Source organism: Bombina bombina, chromosome 4 (genome assembly GCF_027579735.1).
Source record: "Bombina bombina isolate aBomBom1 chromosome 4, aBomBom1.pri, whole genome shotgun sequence".
In the NCBI taxonomy this organism is placed as follows: domain Eukaryota; kingdom Metazoa; phylum Chordata; class Amphibia; order Anura; family Bombinatoridae; genus Bombina; species Bombina bombina.
This window is the reverse complement of record NC_069502.1, coordinates 496,226,472-496,244,968: the sequence shown is the minus strand read 5'-3', so window position 1 is coordinate 496,244,968 and position 18,497 is coordinate 496,226,472. Positions and strand designations below refer to the sequence as shown.

At 37.1% G+C, this 18,497-nt stretch overlaps 1 protein-coding gene across 1 annotated transcript in view; it reads right to left on the bottom strand.

Annotated features, from left to right (window-relative positions):
* Positions 1-17,282, bottom strand: part of ZNF451 (zinc finger protein 451) — a 215,049-nt gene extending 197,767 nt beyond the window's left edge. The window contains exons 1-4 of the mRNA XM_053710403.1: positions 17,227-17,282; positions 16,294-16,371; positions 14,625-14,702; positions 8,411-8,530 (exon numbers count right to left, since the gene is read on the bottom strand). Coding sequence (XP_053566378.1) covers positions 8,411-8,530; positions 14,625-14,702; positions 16,294-16,368 — 273 coding nt within the window. The 5' untranslated portion in view covers positions 16,369-16,371; positions 17,227-17,282. The remainder of the gene's footprint in view (positions 1-8,410; positions 8,531-14,624; positions 14,703-16,293; positions 16,372-17,226) is intronic.
* Between the last annotated feature and the right edge of the window lie 1,215 nt (positions 17,283-18,497).

Here is an 18,497-nt window from a genome sequence, read left to right as displayed (position 1 = left end):
GTATATGACATAGACCATTATCTCCTCTTACAAACTGTACAGTCCTTTCATAGTTTGTATCCTACCTATCCAATGCAAGAGAGTCTACAAGTCATTGCCTATAAATCTCTTCCACCACCTTAGAAGTCCCACAGGTTACACAGTGTTAGATAGATAACAACCAAATCTAGTTAATTTCCCTAGACATCACACACAAAATCTCACTGCATTGCCACCTAGATGGTCTTACACCACTTACAGCGCAATAACTCAAATACAGAGCTTCTACTTACTCCTTCTCAACATACAGTGCCAGAATCCTCACTTTTACACAAGTCTACGGTTTTAAGCCATACTTAACTTGGCACTTTTGTGTGTCTTGAGGTTTGGTAAAAAGGCAAAAAGCACCTCTGGCAGTTTAACTGCTCTTTTGAATGCCTGATTCAGTGCAAGACAAGCAGATGGCAGTTATGCCAGTTTCATCTCTGGTCTCTAGAGAAGGCAGTAGACCTATTATATGGAAAACTATACAAACATTGAGATAACCGATATACGGCCAGATTACGAGTGGCGTGCTAACAGTTATCGATATCTGGTTTAACGCAGCAGTTTGCACACCTCGGATGTAGTGCTATTATTACAATTTGAAAGTAAATGGGATCGCTTGAGCACAATTTAATTTAATGTGCGTCAGGATTTTGTGACTTCAGAGCTCTGGCTAACTGTTTTGCGAAACTAAAAAGTTCACATTAAAAAAAAAATTGAAAAGTACAGTTCCAAACATAACACTGTCTAATAAAAATTAAATAAAAAAAAAAATAGGCGCTACTATAGCGTGCAGTCTACATACACTTTTCTACTGTACTTTTAATAGGCGTGTGGTCTACATATACTTTGAATAATAACATTTATTATTTGTAAAAAAAATAATTATGGAACATTTAGCACTTTGTATGTCATTCAGAAATTGTAAAAACAAATCTTCTGCTTCCTTTCTTAGCACTTTCCAGCAAATGTGATCAAGGTGCGATAGAAATAGCTCATTAGGAGCGCCTCTCATTTTCGTCAAAATGTGTATTTTGGCATCCACCCATGATCTTTCAATTCCTTGTGTATTTACTCCCGACACTGGATCCACATAATTTTGTAGACAGTTCACTGTAAAATGGCTGTAATCGATGTAATTTAGATTTCTATATGCAGACCACTCATCACAATGAATAACTGAACCTATTTCGCATTCCTGCTAAATGATTGGTATACGAGTGTTTCTGTCACGCCAGTACCACATAAAAATATTGACAATCAGAGCTTTGCTTGATACCAAAAACTCAAGGCCCATTGGTTAAACTAAAATGTTGTTAAAATCAAATCAGTATATGCCTTGCTAGCCTGTCTGCTCTAGTATAGAGCTCAGATTAGGCCGTAGACTGCACGCTATAGTAGCACCAAAAAATATTTCACAAAAAAGTTATAAGGGCTCAAAGATACAAGGTCTAAGAAAATAAAAGGCTGCAAAGGGCTTTAACAGAGATGCATACAAACATGAGTGTGTTTATTATATATATATATATATATATATATATATATATATATATATATATATATATATATATATATATATATATATATATATATATATATATATATATATATATATATATATATATATATATATATATATATATATATATAAATTAAAAAAAAAAAACACGGAAGGGGACTGCCCTCTCATACCAGACCGAGTACACATCCCATGACCCTGCAACATGCTCAGCCCTGGCTGCACTCACAGGCAGCTGTGCTGTCCCCAGAGTCACAGGCAGTTAACCCCAGACAAGTTTGGGTGCAAGAACCATAGGGAAAAATACAAAACAAATTAATACAACATACAGAGAAAGTCCAGCACTCACTTACAAGCTCTCAGCTAAGATTTAAAAGCAAAAATGTAAAGGTTAGTCACCGCATCTGGCCAAATGGGACAAGCCCAGGTACCAGGTCAAGGTCCTTTCCAAAACCTGGGACCCTAAAACAGCCACACAATGAAAGCTCTCAAATCCAAACAAACTGGGAACAAGGGAAGGGTGCACAGGCTTATGTAATCACCCTAGACATATACAAAACACGGAAGGGGACTGCACTCTCATACCGGACCGGGTACACATCCCATGACCCTGCAACATGCTCAGCCCTGGGTGCTCACTGGCACTCACAGGAAGCTATGTTGTCCCCAGAGTCACAGGCAGTTAACCCCAGACAGGTGTGGGTGCAAGAACCATAGGGAAAATTGCCAAACAAATTAATACAACACACAGAGAAAGTCCAGCACTCACAAGCTCTCAGCTAAGATTTAAAAGCAAAAATGGGACAAGCTTGTAAGTGAGTGCTGGACTTTATATATAATATATATATATATATATATATATATATATATATATATATATATATATATATATATATATATATATATATATATATATATATATGATTTTTCTTCTGCAGGTAATTATTAAATTAAATAAAATTGTTAATTTGTCGGTTGCAATAAAGCACCAGATCAATTGCAATATGTTGATTAACTGGAGAATAAAGCAATATTTAAAGTTGTATAATCTAGTTCAGTAGTTAAAAATTACATTGCAAATTCGCTGCAGACGAAAAAAGTAATTGTAAAATGTCTCTTGAATTAATCTGTTTCCTTTTCTCTTAGTCTAACCTAGAAATGTAGTACAGGCAGTCCTCGGGTTACAGACATCCGACTTAAGTACAACTCGTACTTACATACAGAGAAAATAGAGCTTTATCGACAACCCTTCTTTCCAGGATAATCCAAAATACTGAAAATCCAATTGTCACAAGGACAGAAAGTGATGTGAAATTTTCTGAACAGGGGCACAGATAGCAAAACAAACTTTATCCTATGCTATCCAAAACAAAAAAAAAAAAAATGTTTGGCTAGAGTTTCACCTAAAAAAAGTGCCTGTTCCAACTTACATACAAATTCAACTTAAGAACAAACCTAAAGTCCCTATCTTGTACGTAACCCGGGGACTGCCTGTAATAAAAAAAATTGCATTGCTCATACAAACATCTTACATTCAGAGAAAAACAGCTTTGCAGACTGAAAAGCTAGGGAACGAGCTTGCAAAAATCTCAGAGCCAGACAACAATCAATGCACTACTGCATATTTGACTGTTGTCTTTAAACAGCACTTTGCTCTGGGTGCACTGTGTTAAGGAAAACTTATACAATGCAGCTAGAGAACAGCTCTGTTTAAAAAGAGCAGCCTAATGTGGAGCAGAACTGAAAAGTTAAAGTGCTAACAGTTCCTGTTCTTTCTTCAGACATGCTGTATTTTCTGCGATGACATCTCAGATCACTCTATGTTCTGCCTTGGGGTGTGTGTGTGTGTGTGTGTGTGTGTGTGTGTGTGTGTGTGTGTGTGTGTGTGTGTGTGTGTATATATATGCTGCAACTAACGATTATTTTCATAATCGATTAATCGGCCGATTATTTTTTCGATTAATCGACTATTCGGATAAAAAGAGAATCAATAATAGTTTTCTATGTTTTAAATAAAATCCACATAATGAGTGTTACAAATATAAACTTCATTAACGCAACTGTTTCTTCAATTTTTAAGCAGCAGAGCACAGTTTTATAATGAAACAAAACCACAAACTGTTTGAAAAGAGGTAGAACTAGAAAGAGTTAGACTATCACTTAATAACATTCTGTTATTCACTCTTTCAGAAACTTTGCATTGAAATGCAAAAATCTCAACATGTCCACATGCTTCTGGCTAAGTCTGGTTTTCTGTTTGCAGCTATAATTCCTGCAGCAGAGAAAAGGCTGTTGAGGTGTATAAGTAGGGTTTTGCCAATTTCACCAAAGTGGGATATTTATCTTTGTTAGCTCTTCACCAATGCTAAGTGTTTTGTACCTTGGCAAGGGGCCTCTCAATAAAGTAACCCTTGACTTCATTCTAACATAAAAATATCTTGAATATCTATATGCAATGGTAAATAACCAGCTATATAAGGTTAGGGGAAATATCTAGTCCACTCTAAAAATAACGGATATATACTTATAAAGGTTGAATCTGGTACATATCACAATTTATTAAAAATATAAAAAAACAATGAAAAACAAAATCAAAAGCGCTAAGGACTGTATATCAATAACAGGACAAAGCCTTACACATTTATACAGTACATATAATCAGCAATAGCAAGCAATACGCTAATAATTGTGCAAACAGTAAATAGTGCACATCAATTTAAATAACTCCCATCAATCTAGGGTCAAGGTGTAAACAACAAGCTTTGCACTATATCATGAAAAGCATAGTTCCAAATCAACAAATTTAATATAAACAATCCAAATGATGACTATTATATCTGGGTTGCACATAAGCATGGGGTAGTTGTAAACGTATACTGTCCTGAAAAAGTGAAAAGTAGACGTCTGTAGACGTCCTTTAGGCTAAGGACCTAACTACACAATACCATGTGCAGGAGTTCATTGGAGTGAAGCAGCTGGTGTTGTGCACAGACCAACTAATTGCAAACCAACTAATCGATTATGAGATTCGTTGACAACTATTTTCATAATCGATTATGACGATTAGTTGTTTCAGCTCTAATATATATATATATACACACACACACACACACACATACATACATATATGCACACACACATTTATATACTGTACATATACATACAGAGCATTACTATAACAATGATTATTGTTTTATCTAATCTGACATCATCTGCTGCCATACACATAATCAGAGGGAATAGATAATAGAAGAAAAAAAAAAAGAGAGAAAGAAAGAGAGAAAGAAAGAGAGAAAGAAAGAGAGAAAGAAAGAGAGAAAGAAAGAGAGAAAGAAAGAGAGAAAGAAAGAGAGAAAGAAAGAGAGAAAGAAAGAAAGAAAGAGAGAGAGAAAGAAAGAGAGAAAGAAAGAGAGAAAGAAAGAGAGAAAGAAAGAGAGAAAGAAAGAGAGAAAGAAAGAGAGAAAGAAAGAGAGAAAGAAAGAGAGAAAGAAAGAGAGAAAGAAAGAGAAAGAAAGAAAGAGAGAGAAAGAAAGAAAGAGAAAGAAAGAAAGAGAAAGAAAGAAAGAGAGAAAGAAAGAGAGAAAGAAAGAGAGAAAGAAAGAGAGAAAGAAAGAGAGAAAGAAAGAGAGAAAGAAAGAGAGAAAGAAAGAGAGAAAGAAAGAAAGAGAGAAAGAAAGAGAGAAAGAAAGAGAGAAAGAAAGAGAGAAAGAAAGAGAGAAAGAAAGAGAGAAAGAAAGAGAGAAAGAAAGAGAGAAAGAAAGAGAGAAAGAAAGAGAGAAAGAAAGAGAGAAAGAAAGAGAAAGAAAGAAAGAGAGAAAGAGAGAAAGAAAGAGAGAAAGAAAGAGAGAAAGAAAGAGAGAAAGAAAGAGAAAGAAAGAAAGAGAAAGAAAGAAAGAGAAAGAAAGAAAGAGAAAGAAAAAGAAAGAAAAAGAAAGAAAGAGAAAGAAAGAAAGAAAGAAAGAAAGAGAAAGAAAGAGAAAGAAAGAAAGAGAAAGAAAGAGAAAGAAAGAGAAAGAAAGAAAGAGAAAGAAAGAAAGAGAAAGAAAGAGAAAGAAAGAAAGAGAAAGAAAGAAAGAGAAAGAAAGAAAGAGAAAGAAAGAGAGAGAGAAAGAAAGAGAGAAAGAAAGAGAGAAAGAAAGAGAGAAAGAAAGAGAGAAAGAAAGAGAGAAAGAAAGAGAGAAAGAAAGAGAGAAAGAAAGAGAGAAAGAAAGAGAGAAAGAAAGAGAGAAAGAAAGAGAGAAAGAGAGAAAGAAAGAGAGAAAGAAAGAGAGAAAGAAAGAGAGAAAGAGAGAAAGAAAGAGAGAAAGAAAGAGAGAAAGAAAGAGAGAAAGAAAGAGAGAAAGAAAGAGAGAAAGAAAGAGAGAAAGAAAGAGAGAAAGAAAGAGAGAAAGACTCATATAGAGGGTATAGCCAACTAAACACTATAGCAAACCCTTTCACTACCCATATTCAAGCACCTGTGAAAAAGTGCCAGTAATTTCTTGATTTTTATATTTTTTTTAACATTGGAGAAGGAATTTAACCGAGAGAGACAGTCTACACCAGAATTGTTATTGTTTAAAAAGTTTGATAACACCTTTACTACCCATTCCCCAGCTTTGCACAACCAACATTGTTCTATTAATATACTTTATAACATTTAAACCTCTAAATGTCTGCCTGTTTCTAAGCCACTAAACAAAGTTTGTGTGGTACAGCACAATGGTAATAGGTGGTGCAAGCTGGAGAGGGTTCCACACAATACCCCCAATATTAATGCAATAATGTCCAAGAACACAGCAGCCCTCACCATTTAAACAAAACTTCTGTCTATATTGGGGCATCAAGGTAAAAAAGACCATGTTTCGGACCTCTAGTCCTTGACATGACTAAGGACTAGAGGTCCGAAACGTTGTCTTTTTTTACCTTGATGTCCCAATAAAGACAGAAGTTTTGTCTAAGCCACTAAAGAGAGCCTCTTATCACATGCTTTTTTATTAACTTTCCACAACAGGAGACTGCTAGTTCATGTGAGCCTTATAGATAACATTGTGCTAACTCCCGTGGGTTGTGGCAGACACTGCACTAATTGGATAAAATGCAAGTCAATAGATAATACATAAAAATCATGTGATCAGGGGGCTGTCAGAAAAGGCTTAGATACAAGGTAATCACAGAGGTAAAAAGTATATTAATATAACCGTGTTGGTGATGCAAAACTGGGGAATGGGTAATAAATGGATTATCTATCTTTTAAAATTTTTTGGAGAAGACTGTACCCTTTAAAACTGGGATTCATTTAAGGTTTGTCACTAAATATTATATTAGAACTGCAAACAAAAATGAATGTTGTATGCGATTGTATTGACTTACTTATATATGCAGAACAGTGATGAGCCAATAGTATAACTAAAAAGGGTCCAATATGTGAGAATGAAACTTTAAAAAGGGCCACACTGCACTAACATTTAAACTATATCCAAAAGTGCACATCTTTAATAGTCAATGGCAGCAGTGTTATACATTATAGAAAAGATTGCTGACACAAACTACTTAAGACAGGGCACATCCCTGAGCTGTTATGAGCCTACCTAGGCTTTCTTTTCATCAAAGCCTATCAAGAGAACAAAGCAAAGTAACAGGAGTAACAGTGGATTTTTTAAATTTATATTTTAATGGCACAGTCTAATCTATGAATATTTAAAAGAGACAATAAACACCTTGTAAGACATTTATTTTGTGTTGCTATAGAACATGTCAACCAAGTCTAGACATCGTTATAACAGCTCATGTATTTTAATAGCCAAATTCAGCCCACCAGATGCCATATTTAGAGGACCAGTCTAGGTTTTAGTCTGCAGACAAGGCTAGCCATGATCAAAACATTATACAATACATTGTTTTGCAGTAGTTATCAGTAAAATACAATTAGGGAAATATGTAGCACGGTTAGCCTTGAAAAGTCAGCAAGTGTGCATTTTAAAATCCTCAATTTATTTTCAGAGCCAAATTACATGAAAATCCTATATGGGGAAACGTGTGTCGGATATACGTCACCAGGAGGGTGGGACTTACCATAGAACTGCATGTATCTGTCATACAGCTGCTGTATAATGGCGTTTGTGTGTTATACTGTGTAGCAGTCACTGATATATGGTGTTCACCTGAGTAATTTGTCCTTTTTATTAATAAATATGCTTTTAACCTTTGATTTCTGGTTTTGCCTGTGAGCCTTACAAGGAGAGGCTACATTTATGCTTATACACTTGAGACACAAGTTAAAAAGCTCAGAAGAATGTGAGTACAGATTCTTAATTTACCCGCTGTATTTATGTGATTACATACTTCCCCGTTTGCAGTTTGTTTTTCTTTTTGAGGTCCAAAAGAAGAAGATTACCATAAGATGGAATTATAGACATTTGGAGCTATATCATTTAGTACTTGTCTTTTAGGTCAGAATTTAATACATTCTGAGCACACTTGAATATTAATTGGAGCCTATATAATATTTTTAAGCTTTTAATAAATAAAATGTTTATATGTGGGGTCCACATCCAGTGACTTTTTTTCTGAAGATCACGCAATATTATATACGGTGAGAATGTATGACCTAATGTAATATGTGGTAAATTATACGGTTTTAGAGTTTGTTTCCAGCAGAGCATGTAGCAATGTTCTCTGCATGTAGAATATTTCTGATGTATGCTACATTAGGTATGGCCACCACATCATTAGAACAGATCTGTCAAATTTAGAATATGTGACCCCTCTACTACACATTCCCATCCCAGAGTACTCTAAAATATCACCAAGCATTGCAGTTTCTAGGCAAAATTCTCTTTGATATTATTAAAATCTGAAGTCACTCATATCAGATAAACAACTCACCTGGAATGCTTTGTTTTTTTCCTCCTTTTGTTGCTTTTCAACCTCAACGTGACGTGCCAGGCGATCAAGAGTTGATGCCACTCTGTCTTTTTGACGGTCAATATGGTCCTTGACTTTTCTCTAAAAATATGTAAGTGCGTAGGTTTGTAGACTGTTGTAGAAAACCAGCATCCAATAACCTACAAAAACTTTACTATCCAATATAGCACCAGAATAAGATTAGTTTAGGTTTCTCCTTCTGTACAAGATTAAGGATCTAAAGTTTCATTGCCTTATATTAACAGAGCCCACAGCTCACACTCCCCCCCACCAACTAACCAAAGCAGTCATAAAACTGCTCACAAATTCACTGGCATAATTCTAGTTTATATGAGGCATATAAAGCCAAATAGTGTGTCAATTAAACATTGAAAATCTTTTAAAATGTCTCCCTGAAAGATACAGGCACATGTGATCAGTTTAGCAAGCCTCTCCCATTTATCACTCCTACCTCTTACTACTTTTCCCAGTCACCTTTTAGCGCCAATAAAGTTCATAATCTTTGCATGTAAACTAGCCTATAAAAAAAAATAGATCAACATACATTACATTTTTAAAAAAAGTGTTCCTAAATACTGGACAACTATCACAGCTCAATGTGTGTGCACATTTAGTTATCAATGATTTTAGATGATTTAGAGCTCTGAACACGTGGGGGTTTAGTGTGTGGAGAAGCCTGCCACTTAAAGGGACACTAAACATGTCATTCAACTCCCTCTAAACATGGCTGCCACCATTTTTGGAACATAGGTTGCACATAAGGTTGTCACCTCGGCCATATTTGCCTTGACACTTATGAGTTATACATGCTGCAGGGTGTGCAGAGGGGAACATGAATTGCACCCCTGTACAGCACACAAATAGTTATCCTGGACAGCACTATTCATGTTCCTCCCTGCAGCATGTGTAACTCATAAGTGTCCAGGAAAACACGGCTGAGGTGGCAACCGTAGTTACACAACAGGGATCTGAAGGAGAGTTGCACATGTGCAAACCGGTCAGCACTGGAGAATGTAGTGAAAGCTAGATTTCAGCCATAACCTCAATACTATGCTTATAGAATGTATTTAGTGTTTAATGTCCCTTTAAGTAAGTCATCTGAGATCAAGTATGTTTAGTTAGCCATGAAATCCATTTGGCCTTTATGTTTTATTTGGTACCATTATTATTTTTTTAAATAATAGTTAAGATTCTGATATGGATATTAGACAGGTGAACACTCTGCCTATTTATTGAGAATCAGGAATTGTATCAAATTAAGCCTGGATTGTATATGAGAGGGCAACACTACATCAAACTTTAAAGTAAAAACAAAAAAAGTTTCAAAATGGGAACATAAATAAAATGAGAAGCCAGTTTAAATTTACCAAGCCTTGATCTGGTTCAAAACATTCGACTATCCTTGGCAGGCAAAATAAGCATTTAATTATATTATTTATTTTTTTAATCTGCGCTTTATTCTTAAAACTGAGAAACAATTGTCACACATAATAAACAATAGTATATTACAAACCATTTAAAGGCTGCACTTCTGAATCCAACAGAAACAATGCACAAACTGAGCAAATCAGCGCCATATCTTGCTGTTATCAACACTTTGTTTGAATGAATGCCAACAAATTCACATATTAGAGTGACAATATACACCAATTTTCATTTAACTGCATGTAATAGACACTACTATAAAGAATAATATGCACAGATACTGATCTAAAAATCCAGTAAAAAAAGTTTAAAAACTTACTTAGATGCTCCCCACTTTTGAAAAGGCTAGCTGGAACACCCACTTAAAAGTGGTTCTATAGCAAAAAACAAACAAACAGACACTCCCCCCCTTCCTTTGCATATGAAAATACTCTTTAAACAAACAGAAGCAAGCTGGAGTTGGTATACATCAGTATTCTCCTAAAACGTTGGGGCTTGGTTAGGAGTCTGAAAATCAGCACAATGTTATTTAAAAAATAAGCAAAATTATACTTTAAATATTTATAAAAAAAAAAAAAAAATTTAAAAAAAAAAAAGCTGTATAGGCAATATGAATGGATAATCTACAAAACATTTATGCAAATAAAAATCTAGTGTATTATGTCCCTTTAAACTATGGTTCTACATTTAGCTGCAGTCATAGAAATGTGGAACCTTTCTGCTTATCTGAACATTGCGTAATTTAGGTGTAGTTTTTTTTTGGCCTCCTCTACTTAGAGCAACTTGTGAAACACTTAATGGGATACTAAACCCATTTTTTTTCTTTCATGATTCAGATAAAGCATGCAATGTTAAGAAACTTTCTAATTTACCTCTATTATCTTTTTTTTTTTTTAAATAATTTTTTATTTAGTTTCAAGAGTTGAAATAACAAATGGGGACACACAGGACCCCTGCTCCAATAGTCCCAAACAAAAAAAATGGACACGCAGGTCCAGTGAAAGTTACTGTCAAGACATTGATAAGTCAAGTGACCCTTCCTTAGCAAAGGAAGAGGGCTTCAAGTAAACAATTCTAACATAATAGAAATAGGATCGATACATTAACACTGAATAGGACTCGCCGGTCTCCCAAGTACACACAAAAACAACAAATAGAGTACCCCCATCCCCAAGGTCAGACTAGGATATAAAAGTTCAATCAGTCATATAAATGTGAGATATCAGATTGACTCACATTTTTCCTATTTTAAATGAATCAATACAGATCTGACCGTTTGAAACTCACTTCTATAATACATTTTTGGGAGAGGAGATCAAAAGGGAGGAGTGGGTAAATTGAGGGAGTTTGTGGTGAAAATAGTTCTCCTAATTTGAACCCTGATGTGGGCTCAGAATGTGTGGGGGGAGGGAGCTAGAGCTTATAAATTATGTTTAATACTCCAAAAGCCAGTCTACAGTCTATATGAGGTAGACGAATAGAGGCTCCAGAAACTAGAACTTTTGTACTTCAGGAGGAGAGTATGTTTCAGCGACACATAGCTTATCAATCTCTCGATATACATTAAAATAATCTAAAGCAGCAATATATAGCAGCAAGAGAAAGGAGGAAGCATGAATTAGAAGGTCACTAAAAGAACTAAGTACTATGTCCAGTACACACCATACATAGCACAAACAGTACCTGGCTCAGGCAGCCCCGAGCACAGACAGCCCCTAGCACAGACAGCCCCTAGCACAGACAGCCCCGAGCACAGACAGCCCCGAGCACAGACAGCCCCGAGCACAGACAGCCCCTAGCACAGACAGCCCCTAGCACAGACAGCCCCTAGCACAGACAGCCCCTAGCACAGACAGCCCCTAGCACAGACAGCCCCTAGCACAGACAGCCCCTAGCACAGACAGCCCCTAGCACAGACAGCCCCTAGCACAGACAGCCCCTAGCACAGACAGCCCCTAGCACAGACAGCCCCTAGCACAGACAGCCCCTAGCACAGACAGCCCCTAGCACAGACAGCCCCTAGCACAGACAGCCCCTAGCACAGACAGCCCCTAGCACAAAGAGTACGTACTCAGCAAAGACAGTAACCAGCACATGCAGCACCTAGCACAAAGAGTAAGTACTCAGCACAGACGGCACCTAGCGCAGGCAGCCCCTAGCGCAGGCAGCCCCTAGCACACACTGTACCCAGCACAGATAATACCTAGCGCAGAATATGCCTAACACTCGCTATATCTTGCCCGAACTTTACTTATATCGCACTATACCTAGCACAAGCAGTACCCAGCGGGCTACCATTCAGCAGTTAGCAGAGCATGTGTAGTATTGGTGGAAGGCAGCTAAGTGTTGTATTGTAGTAGCTGGTGATTGTAAAACAAAGAACTGTCCCAATATATGCGTAGTTTGTTCTGATATGTAAGTCAATGGCTGTAATGGCCCTCCACAGGCCTCATAGCAGAAAGTATTGTCTCTCAGAAGGCTTTCACTATTCACCATGGCCTTAGTCTCCACTGGTAGCATGCTCATTTCCTTATGGACATTCACTTTGCTATGTGAATAGGCCACAAACCTCTTGATGGTGGCTGCCACCTCTGGGCCGTCAGGTACCGATGGCAAACGCTACAACAATTTTGAGAGCAAGCATGACACCATATTTTAGCGTTAAAATAGAGCAGGTTACAGCTGGGTATAGTTAGTTTGTGAGAATATGCCTGCAATGTTAATCTAGTGTCGGGTCACCCAACATGGAGGTGCAGGCTGCAGCCGAGCTCAGGCTTGTGTTGCTCCAATGTGACCTCAAGTCGTGTATTGAAGGAGGTCTGGGCAGCAGTCTGTTCCCATTGAGAGTCCCATCTGCACTCCGGAAGGAACCGGTAGGTACCAAGTAATTCAGCCTCATTGGGCTCAGGATCGTAAGAGAGCCATCAATCAGCCATAGTTGCTATACGGCCCGCTAACCACTTAATGGACTGAGGTATCATCTTAGCGAAACCCCAAACACATCAGTCGCCCTGTCTCTGTATATTAGTGCAGTCGAGGAGGAGATTGCATAAGTTACTCAGGGTGCTGGAAGGGCCTCGCCATCTAAGCAGTCATTGAGACCTTCTGCAGAGTTCCCCTGCTCAGTGGTACTTCTTAAGGGCCTGGTGTTTCTAGGTGCGTGTAGGGGGCTGTGTGCCACTAATTACTTGCGACTGGTTCTATTTTTTTATTAAAAAACACTGCTCCCTTTATCTGCCACCAGTCCGTGTGCATACCTCTGAGCAATCACCCGTACTGGCCCGCCTGTTAGGGTCTCACCTCTTCACCGCAAGATGGAAGTCGAGCGAGCAGGCCAGCATCTATGTCTCTCCTCTCTGCAGCGCCTTGGAAAAAGCTTTTTCAAGATGGCGATTCGCGTCAGTGACAATCTGGAGCCTCCAGCCACCGTCTGTTCTCCCCAGGCTGCTCGATGTAGCCACTTGCCTGAATCTGCTGCCCAGGTGAGTATATCTGTGGGGGTTTTCACCTCTTAGGACTGCTTAGGGTTGTGTCGGCTGGCCACGTGTGGATAGCTGCTACTCCTCTGATGATTGGATTGTCTCTCTCCAAGTTGAGGCGCTTTGTTGTCTTTCTGCTCGCAAAGATGCTTGAACTCTCTCCCCTTCACATCTGGTACGTAGTGAAGGGGCTTGTGTGCCACCAGCGAAGGTCACCTTTGCGCTGTTTCTTTAGATAGGTTAGGCCCCAATTCGCTGCAATGATGGATCTGCTCCGGGAGCAAAGTAAGCCCGGTTTTTGCCACCTGGGATTCCGGGGAGCTCTCCACCCCTAATCTCCGGTAATATTAAGTGGTGATTAGGCAATTTTCAGAAGTTTATATCACTTTTTAATCAAATTTAGCAGAGGAGCTCCCAGCAGACACGTCCACTCTACTTGCTCTATTATCATTTTTTATTCGTTCTCTTGGTATCTTTATTTGAAAAAGCAGGAATCTAAGTTAAGAAGCCGGCCTATTTTCAGTTTAGCACCTTGGTTAGCGCTTGCTTGTAATGTGACTACATTTAGCCACCAATCAGCAAGTGCTACCCAGGTTCTGAACAAAAAAATAGGCCGGCTCGTAAGCTTACATTCTAGCTTTTCAAATAAAGATAGCAAGAGAACAAATGAAAAATGATAATAGGAGTAAATTAGAAAAAGTTGCTTAAAATTGCATCCTCACTCTGAATCATGAAAGAAAAAATTTGTGTTTAGTATCCCTTTAAACGTGTATTTTTTTTAACCACCTGAAATAGATACACTCAAAATAAATGCTTTAGAAGCTTTTGTACATTTTTGTTAGCAAAGTCTGTATAGTTTTCCTGTCTCGTCAGTTCATGACATATCCCATCTACTGTGGCTAAGGACGAATATAAATGAGCAAGATTCTGAACTAGTAATTATGCAGAATAATTCAGGGTTCGGAATGCTGTAGGACATAGTACATCCTCTTTGGAGGGAGTAGGAAATAATAAAAAAAAATAAAAAAAAACTACAACAAATATTCAGAGATTAAATTAAAGGAAAAGCAAATGATATAGTAAAGCACATTGCACAGTGGTTTTATACAAATTAATTTTATGGGGGATTTAATTTAAAGCTTTTTAACGCTTTAAAAATAATGATATTTTTTAGGGGCACCATTTTATTACACATAACTGGAACTTGATACTTCCACATAGCAGGCACTTCCCCTATGTAACATATGCATCTCCCTCCAAACTATACTCACACAAATATATGAATCCTCCTCATCGTCATCACTACTAATCAAGCTAACAAATTCCAAAACAGGTCTCAAAGGTTCTTCCTGAGAGGAAAAAAAAAAAAGGCGAAAATACAAAATGAAAATGGAATACAAATTAAATTAAAGATATCTAAACAAATACTGTATAAGCAAAGTAGTTTATCTCAGGAGGTTGACAAGAAAGGAGTCAGTAAAGTGACAAGGAATTCACATCTATATAAAATAACCAAAATATCAGCCAGGATTAAAATTTTGGTAGCAAACTTATTTCAACATGGATCATCAGCAGTAACTGCACTGACAAATTACCTTAAATGGATAATCTACTCCAGAATTTTTATTGTTTAAAAAGTCAGATAATCCCTTTATTACCCATTCGCCAGTTTTGCATAACCAACACTGTTATATTAATATACTTTTTACCTCTATGATTACCTTGTATCTAAGCCTCTGCAGAATGCCCCCTTATTTAAGCTCTTATGCTATACTTACATTTTAGACAATCGGTGCAGACTCATAAGTAACTCCACGGGAGTAAGCACAGTGTCATCTATATGGCACACATTAACTAGCGCTGTCTAGCTGTGAAAAAAACTGTCAAAATACACTGAGATAAGAGGCAGCCTTCAATGTTTAAGAAATTAACATATAAGCTTACCTAGGTTTAGCTTTCAACAAAGAACACCAAGAGAACAAAGCAAATTTGATGATAAAAGTAAATTGGAAAGTTGTTCAAAACTGTATTCCGTATCTGAATCATGAAAGTTTCATTTTGACTAGACAGTCCCGTTAAGGTATTCACTCATGCGAGGAGGTGTGCCTAAACTTCTAACAGTTAAAGCCTATGGATTGTGTAAAACATAAGAACTTGGGCATGTACTTAGGTACTATTATCCTGCATAAATTATTTATAAATATTCGCTAGCCAAGGGAAGTGGCTAGCAACGTACAGGTGCGCCTCTAAATATTACAAGGGTTGAGCAAACATACAGAGAATTGGTAGGTCTACAAAAGTTGATAAATGTTTAAAATTTATAATACAGTAGATAAAACTGTAAACAAAACAAGAGATATGTAGAAAGAACAAAAGTAGAAGTGCTCTAATTTTGGAAAAAGATAGTGGAAATTAAAGGGACACTGAACCCAATTTTTTTTTTCGTGATTCAGATAGAACATGCAATTTTAAACAACTTTCTAATTTACTCCTATTATCAATTTTTCTTCATTCTCTTGCTATCTTTATTTGAATAAAAAGGCATCTAAGCTTTTTTGGGTTCAGAACTGTGGACAGCACTTTTTTTATTGGTGGATGAATTTATCCACCAATCAGCAAGAACAACCCATGTTGTTCACCAAAAATGGGCCGGCATCTAAACTTACATTTCAAATAAAGATACCAAGAGAATGAAGAAAATTTGATAATAGGAGTAAATTAAAAAGTTGCTTAAAATTTAATTCTCTATCTGAATCACAAATGAAAAATTTTGGGTTCAGTGTCCCTTTAAAGTCACTAGTAAATATAAAGTTTATGTGCACATGCCCACAGATTTCCCTTTTCTGTGCACAGAACTTGTCAGAAATCTAAGAATTATTTAATGGTGTATGGTTACCTCTTGCTCTGCAATTAATTGGTAATAATAGGTCAGCTACTCACACAGACAAACTCAATTTCTTGATCACTTTGTTTTTGCAGTTTAGCTGTATCCTCGGTGGAGATTTCGGACTCCATTATCTAAGGCAGACAGAGGATTAAAAAAAAAAAATGTTATTTAACATGAATACAATTGCTTTGAACAACAGCCTGACAGTTTTATTTAATACAAAGTATAATTTAATTTGGGGGAAGGAGTATCCCAGAAATACCATCAGAGAAAGAGGGTGTGTGAACAAATAAGGACTCAACAGAAAATAGAGCTGGTTTTCATATTTTTCCAGGGATGTTTTTTATTCCCAGTCCGGCCCTGAGCAGCATTGTAGCAATAACATGTTGATGCATCATTGACCACAGAATACACACAGGTGACACTTCAACTCACAAGAAATACTAGTGGTGAAGACAATTTCATGTTTACCCCTTGAATACCAGAGCACTGCAACACTCCCTGGAATCTATGAGACCATATATCCTAGATTACACCTAAACAACCCAAACTAGAAATATTGTTGGGGTAACATCATCAAGACAGTATTATTGCAGCCATGGTCGTGATAATAGCAATTGTGTCAACCTAAAAACAAACAAAAGTAGCATTTCACTGTTTGCAATCCAAACCTACGATATGACTACTTAGAAGGTTGTTGTGATTTCAGTAGCGGGTGAAAGCACAGGAATACCTTGTCAGAAAATTGTATAAACGTAAAAATCACACTATATTATATTTTAATAACACCATGTTAATGTACAAGTTTCTAATATGTATGCCTCCATGTACCAATAAATATGATTTTTTACATTTGATGACATGTCAATGTAAAGACAAAAGCTGTAAAAATCAAATACGATTTATTTTTAAGCGAAGCATGGGGTGTGTCATACACCTATGCATCGCTGCAATTTAATCAACAGCACAAACTATATAGAAAATACCTGTTCAGTATAACTACCCGGGCAGTCACTTCTCTTCAACAGGACCCGCCAACTAATCCGTCCCTTAAACAATGACGTCAGTCATAACGCGCGGGGTTCTGGGAAATGTAGTTCTGGTTCTGGTCTCAGAGTCACTAGTCACGTGATCTTTTCCTATAACTCAGCTCGCCCTGATTAGTGATCACTAGTCTCCCCAAGGGGGCGACATGTTGCTGGAAAATAGATCACCCGAGGGCACTAAAGACAGCCGCCACTGGCTGCACACCAAGGGAGGATGCTATTTTTACTTGTAGATCCAGAGAACATTTTTTTTTAATTCTTGTAATCAAAATATAATAGACATATACATAGGAGATCACTTTGCACTGAAGTCACGTCACGCTGTCGCTGTGTGAGACTTACTTATAGGTACAGAAAAGGCAAAATTGAAATCTGCATGTGTAAATGTTTTATATAATCATTTTTGCCATATACTTCCATTATCAAAAATGCGTAAAATATAAAAGTTATTAGTTTTTCAGCGACATACACACATATGCTGTGAGTATTTATATACATATATATTTAAATGTTGCTGGCCATTGCTGCGCGACTTACCCCATTTCGCTGCGCTAGGTTCTCAGTCGAGTCTCACGCGGACGCTCTTGTGAGCGCAAAACTTCCCTGCAATACAAACTCAAGGTCACGTTCGCATTGCGCTCAACTTGTAACTGAGTGGAGTGCAAATCATCACTAATGCAATCCACACTACATTCTGCTCTCTGAGCAGACATGGTGTTTGAACCCTGATTCTCTTGTCACACACAGCATATGTGCATATGCTGCAGAAACAGTAATTTGTTTTACTAGAAGCTTTTTGCAAATGGAAGTATATTGCAAAAATGCTTCTATTTAAAGGGACAGTCTAGGCCAAAATAAACTTTCATGATTCAGATAGAGCATGTAATTTTAAACAATTTTCCAATTTAATTTTATCACCAATTTTGCTTTGTTCTCTTGGTATTCTTAGTTGAAAGCTTAACCTAGGAGGTTCATATGCTAATTTCTTAGACCTTGAAGCCCACCTCTTTCGGATTGCATTTGAACAGTTTTTCACCACTAGAGGGTGTTAGTTCACATATTTCATATAGATAACACTGTGCTTGTGCACGTGAAGATATCTGGGAGCAGGCACTGATTGGCTAAACTGCAAGTCTGTCAAAAGAACTGAAAAAGGGGCAGTTTGCAGAGGCTTAGATACAAGATAATCACAGAGGTTAAAAGTATATTAT